Genomic DNA, 17859 nt, shown 5'->3' on the forward strand with positions numbered 1-17859 from the left:
TTATGTTATTTTTCCCTCTGATTTCAAGAAACCATCACAGTTGGCTCTTCTTGACATTGTTCAGTAACTGACATCTACAATCTAATTTTTACTAACGTTTTATTATTTACAAACAAAAGTGATTTACTACTACTTAATAAGTTTAATGTTGTATTGTTTCTCACTTTAACTTACTCTATAACTTCTGAATGCTTTGGCGCTAAATGGTCTAAAGTCGCAGCACTTTGACCACTGACCAACAGCTGCAACAGAAAATGGTGAAGCCTGGAAGGATCTTTTGCCTCTTAGTAACGGTCAGCAAATGCGTTCGTGTATCTATCTGATAGTTTCTAGCAGTTTTCTTCGTTTAATTATAGTTTCATTTAATACTCTATTTCCCATTTGTGGGTCTAATTCACTATTCCTCTTTTTATCATTCTATCAGACATTTTCTAATGATGAAATTTGTGGATCAGGATTCCTAGGATTTCATATGAACACTTGCAGATTTCCTTTCTTCACTATATATTCATTTTTCTCATTAGTTTCAAAACAGTGTTAATTGAATCTGACAAAATAATACTGTCGGGAACAATGATATCATCGGTATTTTAACTGAACGATTAGTAATGAGCTTTTCTTCTGGCAGTAAAATGTCCGCTGAAAAGGTTGTTGTTGTTACGACGAAGTGATTCGAAGTGTCCGAAGATTACTATGCTGGAAAAGAAAATTGGTTAGTTATTGGAAGCATTGAAAGTCGTGAGAATTTCGAATGTTTCACCAAAAATTTTGGAATTCTTTTTGTTTGAATGTTCCACTAGAGTTTAAGAACTTCCATTTTGGAGGTAAAATATATCGCAATAGAGTGTTGGCCGGAAGGCTCATACGGAATGAGGGAGTGAGGCACATTTAAGCACTAGCAGGAGAGTACTCGGTTTTTCTCATAACTGATTCATTTTCAGCGCGATGTAACTTTTCTTGGAATGGTCCTTCCCCTCTAACCTATCCATTCCTTCCTTTGCATATTGGCGAAAAAGTAAATGTTGCATGCAGTTGCGATGGTAAGTACGTTTTTAACTTTAAGTTTGTTCAGGTGGGTTAGTACAGCTTAGGTGAAATGGATAGGGAAATACGGTTTGAATTATTGCCCAGTAGTATCAGTTTCAGTTTTCCTGTTATTAACATTTCTATATATACTTATAATCAATTACAGATATTTATATTTATGTAATCAATTACAGATATTTATGTAATCAATTACTGTTATTAACATTTCTATATTTGCATTCAAGACTTATTTAAAGTTCCATTTTTTTTATTCCATGAATAGAATAGTACGAATAATAACAATAATCGTACTTCTAATAATAATAAGCAACATATACGAAGTTTATGTGGCTGTCATTTTCTCATTAATACATTTTAAATTAAAACTTTAAGTGTTCAAATTTGTAATTGTTTGGACTATTTCTGTAGTAAATATTCTTACTTGTAGAATTGTTTTTTTCTGTTGAGTATATTCTCTCCTATGCTATTTATGTAATCAATTACAGATTGGTCCTATGGCAGCAGTCTGGATAACGGAAACAAATTTGGAATATTCCCGAGTAATGCAGTAATATCATTTAATGAATCGGCACCATTTATATCCAATGAAGCAGTTGAGATTGTTAAAGAGCTCACTGATATTCTCAGTGAGTGGTGGAACACAATTAAGGTGTGATATGTTTTCGTAGCTTGTTATGTTTAAATCATACCTTATTTATAGCACTACCGTTCATTAAATATTATGCAATTTTAAGTACTGATAGATTACTTTCAAAAAACTAACTTAGAAGTGGAACCATTTAAATCGGTTTAAGTCATTTCGTTATAAGTTTTCATAACTGTTTAAAACCAGTCAAACTTTTGCTTCATATTTGAAACTTGTAAAATATTCGTAAATTCCAGAATACTTACTGTCATCAGGCAAGAATGGAATGTCAGGATGAGGTGCTAGTGTACATGGAGGATCTAATGGTAATGCGCAAAAAAATACTTTCGGGTAATGTTCCCATTGAAGAACTGCGTGAAATGAGGTCAGAATTAGCTAGGAAAATCGATCTGGGCAATCAGTAAGTTAATTGTAATGTTGGTTTCCAATTTTGTTGATTGATGGTCACGCTTTTTCTCGATCTTTTTTTAGTTCTTGCAATATGCAATATGGTTTATATCCAAAGTATTGTTCGACCTTTTTTAATTGCTAGCAACATGCTTCTGTGATTGTAGGTGGTTAGGTCTTGATCTGCTTATCAGAGATGATATGGGTAGGAAGATAGATAACGACACAACATCAGTGGTGCAAGTATACCGTGCTCATGTAGATGCTTCCAGTAGGATTCTAAACGATTCTGTATGTTATGATTCCATGTGAATTGAAAAATAGTTCACATTACTTATCATACAAAGTGATTCTTTTTTTCTAGATTTAATTTTAGAAATATTTTTAAAAATTTCGATTTATAGTCGGTGGGAGCAAGTGTAGCTTCTATTTTTATCATTCAGAAACCTAATGATATACCTGGAGTGATTGCTTTTTCTCTGCTGGTCCATGCTCTTTCCGCAACGGTTGACTCGAGAGCGGAGTGCGAATTCACATTATCCTTATATGATACTGCCGAAAAGAAGTTTATATCGTATGTTATCGTACAACTGTATTTACTATATAGTTTCTGAAAAGAAAAGTCATAAAAATCGTTCTACTGTTGTCAATTCATTCAATAATTGCAGCGAAAATTTCGTATTTTATTGGAGTTTCTCTACGGGTAATTTGACGAATCGCAATAGTAAAGTCCTATTCACTGTAAGTTTCATCTTTGTTGACGTTAATTTTTTTGTTGATGTTTATTGTTGTCCAACAACAAGATCATATAAAATTCAATTATGGTTTTGTTTTTTAGATTTTAAAAATATTCTATAATATTATATCTGATGTGACAAAAAGTTCATGATAGTTCAGTGTATTGATGGTCTATAACATGCAGATAATATTTTGAATTTTTTCATAGGATCTCGGTTCAAATGAATATCCGTCTTCTTCATCATCAGCGGAAGCCCATCGCCTTCTTTTGTGTATTAGGGTCGCACGAATTGCTCCAATTGAACAGACGTCCTCAACTTTGAAGAAGTATGTTGACCCCGGTCCTTCTCATCTTTGGCCTCGACAACCATATGCTGCTGCAGTACTGGATCTGTCAAATGTTATAGGCGAATCTCATGGTTCTACTGAGCATATCATTTCTTTAAATCGGTAATGTTTTTTGCGAAGCAAAATTTCATGTTCTTACTGTGATAGTAGCCTCTCCTCATATGATAATAAAACTAAGCATGCAGAAGGTCTCTCCCAGTGTTCATAGCATTTTAAAATATTTTACAGTGATGACAGCTTGGAGCAGCTAATAGCTCGAGCAAGTACTACGAGGACCAGCAATTCCGTAAGAGCAGTTGGCGGAGAAATATCTGGTAAAGAATACATTTTTATTTCTTTGAATACAGCATCTTGAAAAGAATAATGTGACTGCGTGGAACTGTTTGAATTCTATAAATTAACTTGCATCATACCAGCAATTTTTGACCGAATTTTAGCGTTTGGACGAGCGCAGCTAATGATTTCAACAGAAGTCCTTCTTGGTTCTCTGATCCAAATTAAAAAGATATATCCTCAGATTTTTTCAAGTAATCCACCATTCGAGTTGAGAAGATTATCGTTTGCAGATGTTATTTCGGCAGGTGTAAAGTTTTATTCGTTTTTCTAATTGATATTATAGGTTGCGTTTTCTTTGGTTTTTCAGTTTCAGATAGTCCAAATGTAAGTACTTAGCTCCACAATGTATTGAATTGTAATTTTAAGGTGTTAAAATATTAACTACAGATGATATTCGAAATGATTTGTATGTTACATTGCTACAAGGTGATTTACATGGTGGTAAAGGGTCCGACAAAAATATTGAAGTACGAATAACAGTCGTTGATGCAAAAGGAATAGTTGAAAATGTAATTTTCAAACATTTGTAGCTGATTAAAGTAAGTTGGCGATACAAAACCTGTAATGAATAAAAGAAATTTCTTTTCATCACGAGGTGTAATTTGCGTGTTATACTTAGTACCAAAAATTTATCATTGTTTAGAGTATCGTTGTGATCACTGCAGACGGGATACGTTGGAGCACAACATACCAAAGTCTGGTTTTTTATCATGATGACAAACCAAAGTGGAACGAATCTATCAAAGTAAATTGGGATATAATTTTGTGAATATTTATTAGGTGCTAATTTAGAGAAAATTTGATTTATTGCATATAATGCCAAATCGGCTTATGATAATCAATTTTACGCTGAGGACAACTTCTTATAAATACAGTACGACATATTTGTCATTTCTGTTCGTCATAGGTACAGATTCCGGAGAATATTGACCAAAATATACATCTTCGAATGACTTTTCATCACAAAAAGACATCTGATAAAACTAAGCAAGAAAAAGGACCTTTCGCATTGTCATTTGTGCGCATTATGGAAGATGCAACGTTGATCAGGGATGGTTTGCATGAATTACTAATTTACAAGGTTATTGTATAACCTGTGTTTTCATGAATTATGTTTATATCATTTTCTAATGAATAAAAGTTTTATTAATATTTTCCACATTTTCTACTGAAATTTATTCCAACCATCTTTTTTTAAAAAAAAAAAAGAAATTTAGGTTGAAACGGGACGTTTTGACGACAGTGACACCAGTTATACTCGGTTGCCTGCCACACGAGGAGAGCTTAAAGCTTCTCATTCTCAGTTAAGACCCCAAACAACAACCTTCATTTACTGCGAAAAGAATTTTCTAACCATTGAAACAGTAACTTGCTCGACAACGTTAACTCATAGCAAGAGTTTGTTGGATATACTTAGATGGAAACAAAACAGGTTTGTAGGGTATTCTTATGGGTCAATATTAAATTTAGAATTTTGAAGTGGAAATATTTCTATTATTAACATGTATTGACTGTTGTTATAGTTATTTTTCCAGAAGCAACTTAAAAGAAAGGCTAGAAGAAATTTCGAGGCCAAAATTTCTATCAGTTGGTGAAGAATTGGTAAAATTCATTGCGAACTTTTGCGACGCTCTTTTTGAAATTTTAGATCATTACCCAGATTACGATGGCTTGGTTTTTGATGATTTAGTAAGTTTTTTCTCTTTCTTTATTTCAGTGAACTAAAATCTTGAATCAGCTTTGTAAGTGTTTGATGGTAGGTTTTTGCACCATTTTATAAACTTTATTTTCAATATTTTGTTTTTTAATTCCTTGTATTTTCCATGGAACATTGAAGTACTTTTGTTTTCACCTGGTAATGCATATTTCTTTTCTAGGTCACTCTAGTGCAATTGGTAAATGAGGAGCGGTACAAGAATTTCCGTCCAGTACTTGACAAATATGTGGAGAATTTTCATTCCACTGTAGCATTTTTGTATGTACTAAACTATCAGCAAAATTTAAAATAGTGAAGATATGAAATATTTGTTATCCTCATTATCGACTTCAGTTTTATAATATTTTTTTAGTAAGAATTTTGGTTAATTTAGTACTAACCACCGTTCTTCAACAAAGTGTTTTGAGATCGAGTGGGAACATTTAGAATAAAATTAAATATGACGAGGATTTTTTGTTTAGAAAGTTGTTACCAGTTCTTCGTGAAAGAATTGAAAATGCAGAGGATACACATGAAAGATCACTGAATACGATGAAAAGTCTTGGCACCCTTATCAGATTGGCTGTTAGATCAAAATTATGCAGTGACAGGTAGCTTCTCAGTTTTGTAAAAAAGGATATATTTAATGAAAGTATGAAAAATTCAAATATTTAAAATATCAGGCTTGTTTCAGGCTTGTTTGAAGATTTTACTAAGTTTAAATTTATAGACTTGGTATGATGTCAAATAATTTTCAACTTTTGATCAGTGAACTGCTGGAAGCATTTATCGTATTTATGCAAAATAAACGAGTACGTATGACTTGTCAAAATATGGCGTTGAAACATATACCAGCAGTTATTCCACATCTTGCATACTATGGTGTTTATAACAACAGTGATCTCACGTAAACTTTTAAATTGATAATAAATGGATGTATTACGGAAAAAGTTTCTCCGTTAAGTTTTGTATTATTCAGATATGCATTTCGAGTGCTCCTTTTGGTCTTAAATCCACCAAAACTTCTAACTTGCCTCGAGATTTGCAATGGTAACTCTGTCTGAGAAAGGTTCACGGAATGTGATTATTTGGTTAACATAATATTATTAATTTAAGGGATTTTCTGGCACGATTAATGGATCATCTTGGTGAAAACATAAGTTCAAGGTGCCGTTTAAATTTTCTTAAGGACATAGTGCAAACAGATTACTTCATCCAAGAAATAAACCGAAAGAAGCTATTGCCGAAGGTTACTAATAATTTTTTTCGGTACCTTAGTGTCTTCTGCATTCTCTCAATTTCACATCCCTGACTGACTAAAGAAGTATGATCACTTGTATGCCATATTATTTTCTTCTTGATTACCTGCTTGTCCTGGGTATGAAAAAACCTCTGATATTATTTCACAATTTACTGAAGAATAGATTTTAAACGCTATTGCACATTATTATTCTCATCGGAAGTATTATTGATCAATAATTGTTCTTTTTAGTCCAGTGTTAAGAATATCGACGTTAACCTTGAGAATACTGAATATAATTTTGGAATTACTAATTGCATTCAATTTCTTCATTTGTTAATATGTGTTGATTATATTATCCGAAATAGAATTATTTTATATGCTAATTATCTCGTGATTATGTGATCGCAATACAGTGTGTTATGTACATAACACCGTATTCTGATTGTCATTAATTCTACGATTTTAAACTTATCTTCGTTGTTGAGCAGTTTTCCTCATCATAAAGCTATCACCTAAGTTGTTGTTATTTGAATATACACTACATGCACACACACACACACACATACAAACATGTCATCTTCCATAGTTTTATTAATTTACCGTGTTATTATTGTGGTTTTCTAGGTCATTGAAAAAGTGGTGGAAGAACTCGAGACTTCTGACTTCGTCCATTTGCAAGACGTTGTGTGTGATCAGTCCAAGATGGAAGAATGTATTTCGGCGAGTGCCGATATAATGTTTTATATCATTGAACGCCTCTTTTGCTCCACGGTCTATTAAATTCATTTGAAATTGAGAATCTTATTTAGTCCATAATATTCATGCAAGAAGTTCAGAAAATTTCTCCGTACTCTTCATTTTGCGTTACTTTTTAAGGATCCTATTCATGAACAAGGAAGTGAAGATGAACTTTATCTCATTGTATGGAAATCATTTCGTACCATAATTCAAACGACAATCGTTTTGATCAATGCAAAATATTCTGCTGTATGTATGCTGAAATAATTTACAATTTTCTTTTACTTTAAAAATCCAGCCCAAATTTAATAAGTTAAGAAATTTCCAACAATTTTTTATATTTGCTGAAAAACTTATATTATTTCAGTCTGTGTTTTGCGCGCTTACAATTCTAGTCCTCAGCAAACTGTCGGCACAGATGTATAAAATGTACCTGGAAAGTCACGCTACCTATATTGATAAACATGATTTATTGATGGAACTTGTTCATTTGTTTCGTGATCTCATCAACAAGTCACCATTCCCTTGTTCATGGTTCCAGATGATACTATTGCAGGATAGGCATGGTTTCCTTTCGTTTAGAAGATTTTAAGATACGAAGTTTATTTACTAAAGGAAAAATGATAAATTGCAATGGATTATCTTGCCGTATTTCAAGATTTTTAACACGTTTTGACTTCTAAAAAATATTGTCTCAGCGGTAGGCACGACAATCAACGTAAGATATTTCTCCAAAATGGGTTGGGTGAGCATAAGTCGACAAAATTTGCTACTTTCTTAAAGATATGTTTTTTTGAGTTCTTTTATGGATTTCTACATTTTATCATTTTTTCTCAGAATGATTTTGAAAACAATGAAATTTATCATGTCGACAATTGTTGAACACTTTCATGACGATCAGTTCAATGCTGAAGTTTGTTCAATTTTCCATCATCGTTTGCATATATGCAATTTGTTTGTAATTTATTTTCTTCTTGTTTCATTTTTTTTACAGTTCTTGAACTCTTGATGTTTCTTATTTAGCTTTGGAGAGAATACATGCTGACGATGGTCACTTTTTGCACACAAAAAGCTCTTCAGCTGGGTTCATCAGTTAGTGAAAGGCGGTTGCGACTTCTATCATGCCAGCCGGATTTGAGAAGAATAGCAGTTGCGGATTTGCGCTCTATGTGGTTTAGATTATCGAGTTAGGCATATCGATTTGAACACTTCTATACATGTTTAACTATTTAATATTTATATTAAATGAAGAATACTCTGTCGTATTTTACAGTGGCCCAAAAGATTCTGTTTGTACCGTCTATGATTGGTTCTTATCTTCGAGTGGCTCTGATTGACGATGATGTTGTACGTGAAACTATTATACCTATATTTTTCGATATGCTTCAATGTGAATTCCATTTATCACCACTGCGCAGTTTCTCCAAAGTAGAGTTTTTCTAATTTTCTATCTGATAAAATTTGATATAGTTTTTACACATTGTCATTTATTACCTTTTTTCACGGTATTGTTCCACTGAAGAATCATATTATAGTTTGCAAACGAGACTATAATGCAGCTGGATTGTCTGGTTGATGAGGACTGTGGTGGACAAAAATTCAAGGAGCAACTGCATAATATCATGATGGATATGTGAGTATCATTTTCTAGTTTCAGAGGAAAACTTTGCAGAAACCATCCAGGATATTGGAATCGTCTCAAGACTTTCAGGAGCCGTTCAGATACGGATCTTGTTGTAGAAGGTTGCAAATTTGTGGCTTTAGTTGATACTCTTCTACAACATCTTTTTGAATATCGTGAAGTACGAACAAATGGTTACTGTATAGAAAACGGAATGGATCGAACTGTTGAATTGTTGGTTAGTTTTTTTTCTTTTCTTTTTTCGATTTTTTGTTTTGTTTTGTTCGTTTATTCTTTTTTTTTTTTTTAATAAAATTTCATATGACTTTTTACATTTGAAAATCCTGCAGTTTGATGAGTTAAAATATCTGTTCTTTTATTTCAAATTTTTAAAATTTCAGAAGTTTTATAAACTTATTGGTCATGATGACCTTTATATCAACTATGTTTATAAGCTTTATGATCTTCACATGCTCAGCAACAATAAAATTGAGGCAGCTTTTACACTTCTGAAGCATGCTGAAACATTGTCGATAAGTTATTTTGAAATTTCATTCTTTTTATTTTAAATAGCGAGTACAACAGCAGTTTAAATTTTCATATTCAATAGTGATTTAGGAGGCAAATTAAACTGTGTTTATTTGGACCAGTATCTCAATGAACTTAATTAAGACCAAATTAAGAGTTAAGTTAGTTTCCATATCATCATTTCTTATAAAATCCAAATTTAGTGGGCAGAGTGTGAATTGCCACCCGCTCTTTTGGATGCACATTTAAATCGGCAATGTGGTACTCAGCGCCAGCTCAAAGAAGCACTTTATAACGAGGCGGCTAATCTCTTCGATGAAAAAGAATTGTGGGAAGAATCTATCGGCATTTTGAAAGAACTGACGTTTCAATATGAAAAGAATTATGAGTACGAAAAATTACCAAGCCTTCTCGTAAGTTCTTTTTTTTTTTTTTTTTTTTTTTTTTGTACCAGAATATTCATTTTTAATCTTTTGTCATTTCAATCTTTTAAAGTTATAGTTTCAAGTCTCCGAAATTTGAAACTTCCCTTTTTTAATTTCACAATTTTATATAAACTGAAGCATATCTTTTAGCAACGTCTAGCTGAATTATATCACAAAGTGAGTACACAAGGACGAGTCGCATGCACGTATTTCTTCGTTGGATTTTATGGCCTCAATTTTCCTAGTTATTTAAATAATCGGCAATTCATCTATCGTGGAAATGAATGCGAAGTCAGTTTTGAGTTGCTTTCTAAGTACTTTAGTTTTGGGTTTATTGGATATTTCTGATTGTTTACATACTTTGCCGTTAACGAATTGCTTGCATTTAGGCCATTGTCAGCTTTCGGCATCGAATGCTGTCAACCTTTCCCGGTGCTCAGTTAGTTAATACAATGGATGAATGTTCGCATCTTTCAAAGCACGACAACAAATTTTTGCAGATTTTCCCCGTGAAACCTCTTTTTGAAAGCTGCTGGGAAAAAAAATGTAGCAATCGTTTAATTCGATGGTATTTCAAAAACAATAGGGTATTTAATCTCTTTATATCAAAAATGGATGATTTATAATGATTGTTGATCATAATTGTTGTAACAGTATCGCATTACTTTGGAAGTTCTTTTATTCATCTGATTTGATAGTATCACACGTGATGTAAAGTGTTGATGTCTGACCCATTCTGCTTTTTCATTGAGAGCTAAATCATTTCTTTGATTAAGATTTTCAGGTACAAAAATTTGAATTTTATAAAGGGGAAATCCGAAAAGGAACAAAATGGACAGAACTGGAAGATAATGAAATCATGCGCTCGTGGGTAATTCGGCGATCAGTTTCTATCGAAGAACAATTGCCTAACATATTACGTTGGTCACAGATTACAAATTTTTCTGACCCAGTAAGTTTAAGTTTAAGTTACATTAATTATTGTGCGATGAATCTTCACGTTTCATAGGTGAATGACTGTACTTCTTTTCACAGATTGAGTGTTCTCCACTAATGGAAGCTGTGGCAACAATGAGGAAAAACAATGAAGAAATGGAAGAAATGGCACATTTGGTCCTTTCTACACCATTAGAATCAGTTGTTCCATTGGGAGGCAAAATCCGTGGGATCGTACAGGCGTTTGTACAAGGGGGAATTAAAAATTATAAAGTTTGATTTCAATATTCTAACTATTTTTTGTTTATATTTGCGTTTTTAAACCTCATAAATTCAAGTGTGAATTTCCTTGCTTCAGATATTTTTTTCTGATCGATGTGGTTCAATTTTAACATCAGAAGAACATGGGCTTGTGCATCAGCTGAGGGCATTAATCAGAAACCAGGTTAATTTTTGAAATTTTCTGCATTTCCAAGACTTGTATTTGTAGTGGTCAACTCTGATTAGCTTTCAGGTGCCAATTTTGGAGTTTTGCTTATATGTGCATGCTTCCCGTGACCATCAAGTGAATGTCCAGTTTCATGAATCCCTTGTAGCTTCTTTTTACGAATATAAAGCAAACATTGAAAAACAGTTTGGAAAAGTGGTAAAGTTTATGAAATTCTGTACTCTACATGATTGAATGTAATTTGTTTCAAGCGTATCCGTGTAACGGATTAGTAAGCAGAAATGAATGTAGATAGCTCAGGGCAGAAGGCTTGCTTGATTTTATATACCTTTGAGCCTTTGGACTTTCTGTAGCATGTCTTTGAATGAACATCTTTCTGAAAAATAACAGCTATTTTCTGTTTGTCATATTATATCCCTATTAATCCTTATAATTAAGGCCTCGCAGCTGCCGCCGGGTTGCTCCATCCATCTTTCACAACAGAAAGGAGATGAACGTAGAGCAAGCAGCTTTGAAATCCCAAGGTCGACATTGTTCAAATTTTCCGTTGGTTTTTGTAGATATGTAATGATGACTTTTTTTCGTCATATTTTTTGTATTACTTTTATCTTTTAGTACTCCATCTGTTATGAGTGTATTTAAAAGAGGTGGTGGAGGTACGAAAAGTGGAAGGACAACAACTACTAGGAAATCAAGTGGCCTAAAATCAGATTTGAAAAGTGCCTTCGAGAATGGGTGAGCGAGTTTTGTAATCCTTATAAATAAGTTAACATTTCGTTACAAATTATAATTTTCATCGGGAATTGAAACGTGAAATATTTTGTGCTACTTAATTACTGTTTAACACATCATGATCATAATAGATATTGTTCAGAATAGCCAAACGAATCTCATCGTCATCCGACCGCAGTTTTGACTGCAATTCCAATGAAAATAGTTCTACTTCTCGATCAACATTTGATTTTACACGTTTTGAGCATACGTTGAAATCAGTCTCCTCGTCATCCTTGCAAATAACAGAAGATGATGCAACTATTAAATCGGTTAAGCCAGTCGAGAGGTACATTAATACACTAGCTTCTTAATTAGCTATATCTCTCAAATTTCAAAAAAAAAAAAAAAATGTATTTTTAAGCTTTTTATTTTGCAGCTGACTGCTATTGCTACACATCGTTTAATGATTATCATTTATCACTCACATTATGCTTTTTTATACGCTCTTAATGCAGTGTCGTCGTTTGAATGTATGAAATTCACTGGCTTAAAATAGTTTAAAAAGTATTTCTACTTCAGACTCACTGATACTCAAACTGTACCACCTCCGTTACCTCCGCGATGTACGAAAAGATCACTTCTGGTTCCTCAGCATCTCAATACCGTTTCATTTCCGGTGGAAACTTCTCATCACAACATATAAACTAGAACACTTGCTACAGTTGGATTCGGGACGAATCGATTTTTTTTTTTTTTTTTTCGTGATTTTAAGTCTTTATACAAATTTTAGATTTTGACGCTTCACTTATAATCAAAAAAATCAATTTCAGTGTGACTCCGTTGTTTGGATATGAAGGGCAAAAAAAAAACTTCCAGTCCATTTAAAGGAAAATTTTGAAGTCATGTTATAGATCAGTTGAGATTGTGAATAAAATAATAAGCTTCAATTTTCTAAGAAAGTGAGTACGTGACCATGATGTAATTAATCCTTTAAAAAATGCCTTACTTCAAATTGTTTCTTATTAACACATAATTTTAATTCATGTTAGCCTTTTCGAAAAAGTTTTTTACGCATGTCTTACATCTGATCTTACTGCGATATATTGTCGGGTATTTTTGAAAAAATATTCAGTTTATATTTTATATATAATATTTCTTACTGCGCACATTTGTATTCATTTTTTTTTTTTTTTTCATTATTTCGAGACAGCAGATTCGTTTAAGTTAGTCTGATAAGTCTAGAATAAATGTTTCGATATATCTGATCTTTTCTTAGAATTTGGTGTGAAATTTCAAGCACTTATTTTCTTTGTCTTAGATTTCTTCATTTCAACTCTTTTAATCTCATACACTTAGTCTTTGCTCTTGCTGTCTTCCACATCTCGAAGTTTCGAACTCCTTTAATTTGATGAGGATCGTAAAATATGAAATGTCTTTGTTGTGTTCGACGTTTTCTTGTTCATATTTGACGCAGTGAAGTGCTTTTATATAAATGAATTCAGAATTGATGTTGCTTGCCATCTTTTATTGTTAAGAAGTTCAAATGGGAATCTGATTTTGAATGTTTGAAGATAGTGGAACTAATTTATTGTTTAGCAAAATATACAGCACGGACAACTTTGGTTTTGTTTTGACATGAGATAGTGTTCTTGTCTAGAGAATATATGCTATTTCACCATTTCTTAAAAATATAACCCTTACAACCAGCTTCGCGATTTTGAGAAAAGACGTCTTATTTCTTCACTCGCATTTTCTAGATTTTGTTTCATATTGGATATAGCTTTTTCAATATCTAATTTTATATTGGTTTTAGTTCTGTCCACCTTACGTTCCTCGAGCAAGATGATGTTACCATTTAGAAATTCAAGAGGAGTTTCAGTTTCGTTGCTTGATTCTGGTGGTCTTTTAATTATTTGTTGGATATTGTTGATAAAATTACGTGGCACACTGGCAGTCTCTTCTGTTATGTTATTATGTTGATCAGCAGGTAGCAGTGAAGGTGATCCAGGTTTTTGCTCATTTGCTACATCGTAGTATATTTGGATTTCATTTCGATTTATTTGTTCCTCACTTATATTTGATTTTATGTCTTTGCTTATTTCGTTTGACATGATTGTTGCATTGTTGTCCAAATTAGATACGTTTTGTATGCGTTCGGTAAATATACTTTGCAATTTTTTCCCAAGTAGTTCATAAATTTCACCCTCGTTAACTTCCGACCGTTTTGCTAGTTCTTCCTTTCTATATATTTCCGTTCTATTGAGTTTTGCCGTACCATACGTGTGATCTATAACAGGTCTTCCGTCAACCTTTTGCAACACAATTCCGGTATTTTTCTTATATGGAACAACGCTGTTAATATCACTTTCATGTGCAAGTGTATTGCTTATATCGTGTACTTCGTGGATACTATCATCGAATTGTTGTTGATCATTCATCTTTTGTAACACCCGTTTGTTTTCGATTACATCATGCTTACTCGGTTCTTTGCTACTTTTGGCATGTAGTGTCTCCTTGAGGCGTTCTACCAGAGTCTTGTTAGTGTCGTTATTATCAAGCAGTGCGCGCAAGTCCGAGCTTTTTTCTTGTTTAAGAAACAAATTTAGATTTCGGAAGATATCACCGAATTGTTCGTACCATGTTCGCGAATCTTTTTGTGCTGTTTCATTTTCATCGCAGAGCTCACTCGATTGTTGGGATTTCTGTTTCAGTGGATTTAATGAGCTGATTAAACCATTTTCTTTTCCATTATGTAGAGGCACATCCTCATTGTTCTTGATGTTTTCCTTACGCACTATCGATTTCCGTTTTGCGGTAAAATTCTTCGATTGGAGTTCATGCTTATTTCCAGTACTAGTTTCATTTTTTGCTACTTTTTGCTTCTCTTTTTCCATTTGTTTGGTGGCAAAATCTACGTCAGTTCCTTCGACATCCGGATCTGCAGTTGTTAAAGTTTTTTCCGCAATAATTTTCTGGCTGCCTGAAAAGCTGTCTTCCTTGTCTTCGCCGACGACATTTTCTTTTTTTCCGCTAATAGGTGATAGATCCTGCAGTAAATTAGGAATTCAAAAACTTCCGTAATTTTCAAGATTTTTTTCCCAGAATTTTGTCCTGATTGCAGTTTAAGAATTTTATCTCGAAAGGAAGGATGTATTGTTCATTAGAAGGAATTCAGATTGTGTTAAAGACTTTAACCATTTCCTTCTATCTTGACTTTTCGACCTATGATTGATAAGGAATAGCATAGGTTGGGGTGATAAGTATCATTTTCAGTGTTACAGTATACATCCGATAATTCAGATAAATTCCCATTCTTTCACCACAGAGAATAGCTAGATGTACAAATACTAAACTAAAAAATACTAATAAAAAGATTCACTCAGACCAAATATGTTTGCGAAAAGGAAATTCACTTACTTCAACCTTCCCTTGAACATTCGCAATTTGCGTTCTCACTCCTTGCAGTTGTACTGTTCGTGGTTGTGATTTTACTAGTGTATCCTTGCGTAGCTCACTTATCCACTGCGCAAAGAACTCGTAAAACGGATTGTTTTTCCTTTCATGCTAGAATGTTTTCTAAATTTTCAGTTTCAATTTCTTGGAAAATTAAGTTGTCAAAAGGTGTATTAGGCTTCTTAGTTGCTTTAGATTGCTTCTTCGAAATAGCCGGGATCAGTTCTTTCCGAACATTTGTATTGAAAGCTTTATTTTCTTAAACAATATTCTATAATTACGGGTAGTATAGCGGAAAAACTGCTGAATTTCAAAATTTAGAAGGATTTTCTGAAATTAGGAAGAATGCTGAGTGTCTTGAATAGGAGTTTTTCCAAATTAATGAAGTAGAGGAATATAGCATAAGCATGATAAGGGTTATTTCTTACAAATTTCATGATCTTTTTTTGCTGGTCACCGAGTTCAGTTAAAAATTGCAGTTAAAAAATTTAAGCTTCAGTTAAACGTTGAGTAACTTCATTAGCACGAAACCTTATGAACTATTAGAATATTTGGAATGCAGTCGTTCGTTTAAACGATCAGAGTATAATGTTTCAAATTATGAACTAACAACGAACCTCGCGATGCTGTTCATCATTTCGCTGACAGATGAACCGGTTGGTATAGTCGAAATCTGGTCTTTGGTCACAGGGTATGGCTTTTAACATCCTGTTATCAATGCTCAGCAATGCACATCGGCCACGTTCTGTAGGATCCAGCGCTTTCTCCGTAGTATTTCTTACCAAGATTTCCCACTCTCTAAATTGAAATGCTAAGTTTTGGAATTACATCCCGAATTTTGATCTATTATATTGGAATTTTAGTAGCACTATATATAGCTAACAAATAGGTAGCATTCAGCGGCGTATTATCGACCCATTTCCACTCCTTTTCAGCACTATTTTCTTTGTCAACTAGCACAAGTCCGATTTGTATGGTCCTTTCAGGCATTATTGAATTACGGAGTGGATAATGTGATATTAACCAATTCTGAAATGAGGACCAACTATTGTTTAGCTTCGAGAAATTTATTAGAAATTATTCCTGGTGATTCAGCTAACCATATATTTCAAATGTCATAGGATTCTCCATGTCAACCCTGTTATACTTTTTCAGTGTTCCGAAATAGTTTTTCTGCTTATCAACTAATGCTAGTAACTTTTGATCGGCCAGTATGAGTCCTCATTTCTCTTATAGTAGTTTCATAAACTGTTTGTTAGAATAAAAAAGAACATACTATCTGTTGTAAGCTCTTAATAACAACGAGATCGGAAGCTAGAGCAAGGCATATTTCTCGAGCTATATTCCAGGATTGTTCACTGAGATGAAATTGGTAATGATGTCCTTCGGGATCAGCAATCCAGGAAGTGCCGTAATTTTGAACTGGCGAAATAAACTGGAAATTAAATAAGAAATTGGTTTCTCTTGTTTCTTGCAAATTCAGTATATTACTATGTATGATCTGTTTAGGATTGCATTTTCACTTTTCATTTTATTCAATGAATTAAATTTTAGTTTTATAGTCCGAATTTCTTTTTATTACTAACAAATAACATTAGCTCTACGTTACCATTGTTTTTGACTGAAATCAAGATTTAAAGAAAACCAATATTTTCGGCTCATAGAGAACTGGTTTGATAAATTCTTTAAGTTTTGGAAGATTTTTATATCAAAATTTTCAGCTAGGATTCACATTAAGGTATTTTCTAAGGAGTGGCTTTGATAATTGATGAAATTTTTGCGAAGAATCTCTTGAGATTAATGAGTAACCTAAATTTAATCTGGTAATTAATGAGTACCTAAATATAATTTAGTTGTATGTAGAGGTCTCAGAAAATGTTTGGAAATATTTAGCATTGGCATATTTTACTGAGATGGCAATACTAAACTGTTTATTTCAATGCATTGTTAAGAATTTTGAAAAGCAAACAATAAAATGTTTGGAAAGTCAGTTAATGGTATTCATGGATCTCTTTATGCTTTAGTTAACTTTTAATCCTATTTTTGTGTTAATTGAATCTGGTCCATTAATTTATGTTTAATAGACTGTATAGACATACTATTTGCCGCGCTTTTACCGTCGAATGTGAACCAACAATCTGCGCCAAAAGTATGACAATAGCAACTGAAATATTAGTATCATGAAAGCAAGGATTTGGTATTTTGTCAAATAACTTGTTTAAAAGATAAGAAGTAAATACCTATTAATCGTACGAACCACCATCTGGACATAGCTGGTTAGCTTTGCACCGGGTTAGCACAACAAATAAGTCTGTGGTAAAGAAAACAATAGAGTATAAAAGTAGAAATTTGAACGAGATATACCGTTTTACCTGGCGAACAAATTTCCGCTTTAACTCGCCTGAAGCTTGTAGAAACTGTTATGCAGTTATGTTGGTGGGACTCAATTTATGGTTTTGATAGTTAATTCTTCCCTTAAGGGTGAGTATCCGTTTAAGTTTGAAGCTTGAGATTTAGAAAGTTTCTAATTTTGTTGTAAGAGAAATTAATATTGA

General features: G+C 33.0%; 2 protein-coding genes across 2 annotated transcripts; one reads left to right on the plus strand and one right to left on the minus strand.

Moving 5' to 3' along the window:
• Positions 1–693: 693 nt before the first annotated feature.
• Positions 694–12554, plus strand: Bma-ced-5 (Uncharacterized protein; the record flags this gene model as incomplete). The annotated part of the gene is made up of 39 exons (XM_043073710.1): positions 694–712; positions 942–1040; positions 1533–1696; positions 1930–2093; positions 2248–2371; positions 2524–2654; positions 2749–2821; positions 3027–3268; positions 3395–3480; positions 3604–3747; positions 3890–4011; positions 4146–4247; positions 4410–4583; positions 4720–4934; positions 5038–5191; positions 5380–5477; positions 5681–5809; positions 5929–6105; positions 6315–6447; positions 7066–7212; positions 7318–7428; positions 7547–7755; positions 8017–8092; positions 8203–8365; positions 8453–8607; positions 8715–8812; positions 8891–9038; positions 9202–9337; positions 9539–9741; positions 9904–10044; positions 10143–10340; positions 10538–10705; positions 10789–10962; positions 11048–11134; positions 11204–11335; positions 11576–11661; positions 11753–11872; positions 12012–12197; positions 12431–12554. 39 exons carry the CDS (start codon positions 694–696, stop codon positions 12552–12554), a joined length of 5412 nt encoding a protein of 1803 aa, XP_042929644.1.
• A 994-nt stretch (positions 12555–13548) lies between these two features.
• Bma-clec-180 (Uncharacterized protein) lies at positions 13549–17575 on the minus strand (the record flags this gene model as incomplete). Its single annotated transcript, XM_001899256.1, has 7 exons — positions 13549–14898; positions 15269–15415; positions 15922–16102; positions 16188–16333; positions 16581–16739; positions 17404–17468; positions 17545–17575. The coding sequence occupies 7 exons, from the start codon at positions 17573–17575 to the stop codon at positions 13549–13551; spliced, it is 2079 nt and encodes a 692-aa protein (XP_001899291.1).
• Between the last annotated feature and the right edge of the window lie 284 nt (positions 17576–17859).

Source organism: Brugia malayi, assembly GCF_000002995.4.
Source record: "Brugia malayi strain FR3 genome assembly, contig: Bm_v4_ChrX_scaffold_001, whole genome shotgun sequence".
NCBI classification, from domain to species: domain Eukaryota; kingdom Metazoa; phylum Nematoda; class Chromadorea; order Rhabditida; family Onchocercidae; genus Brugia; species Brugia malayi.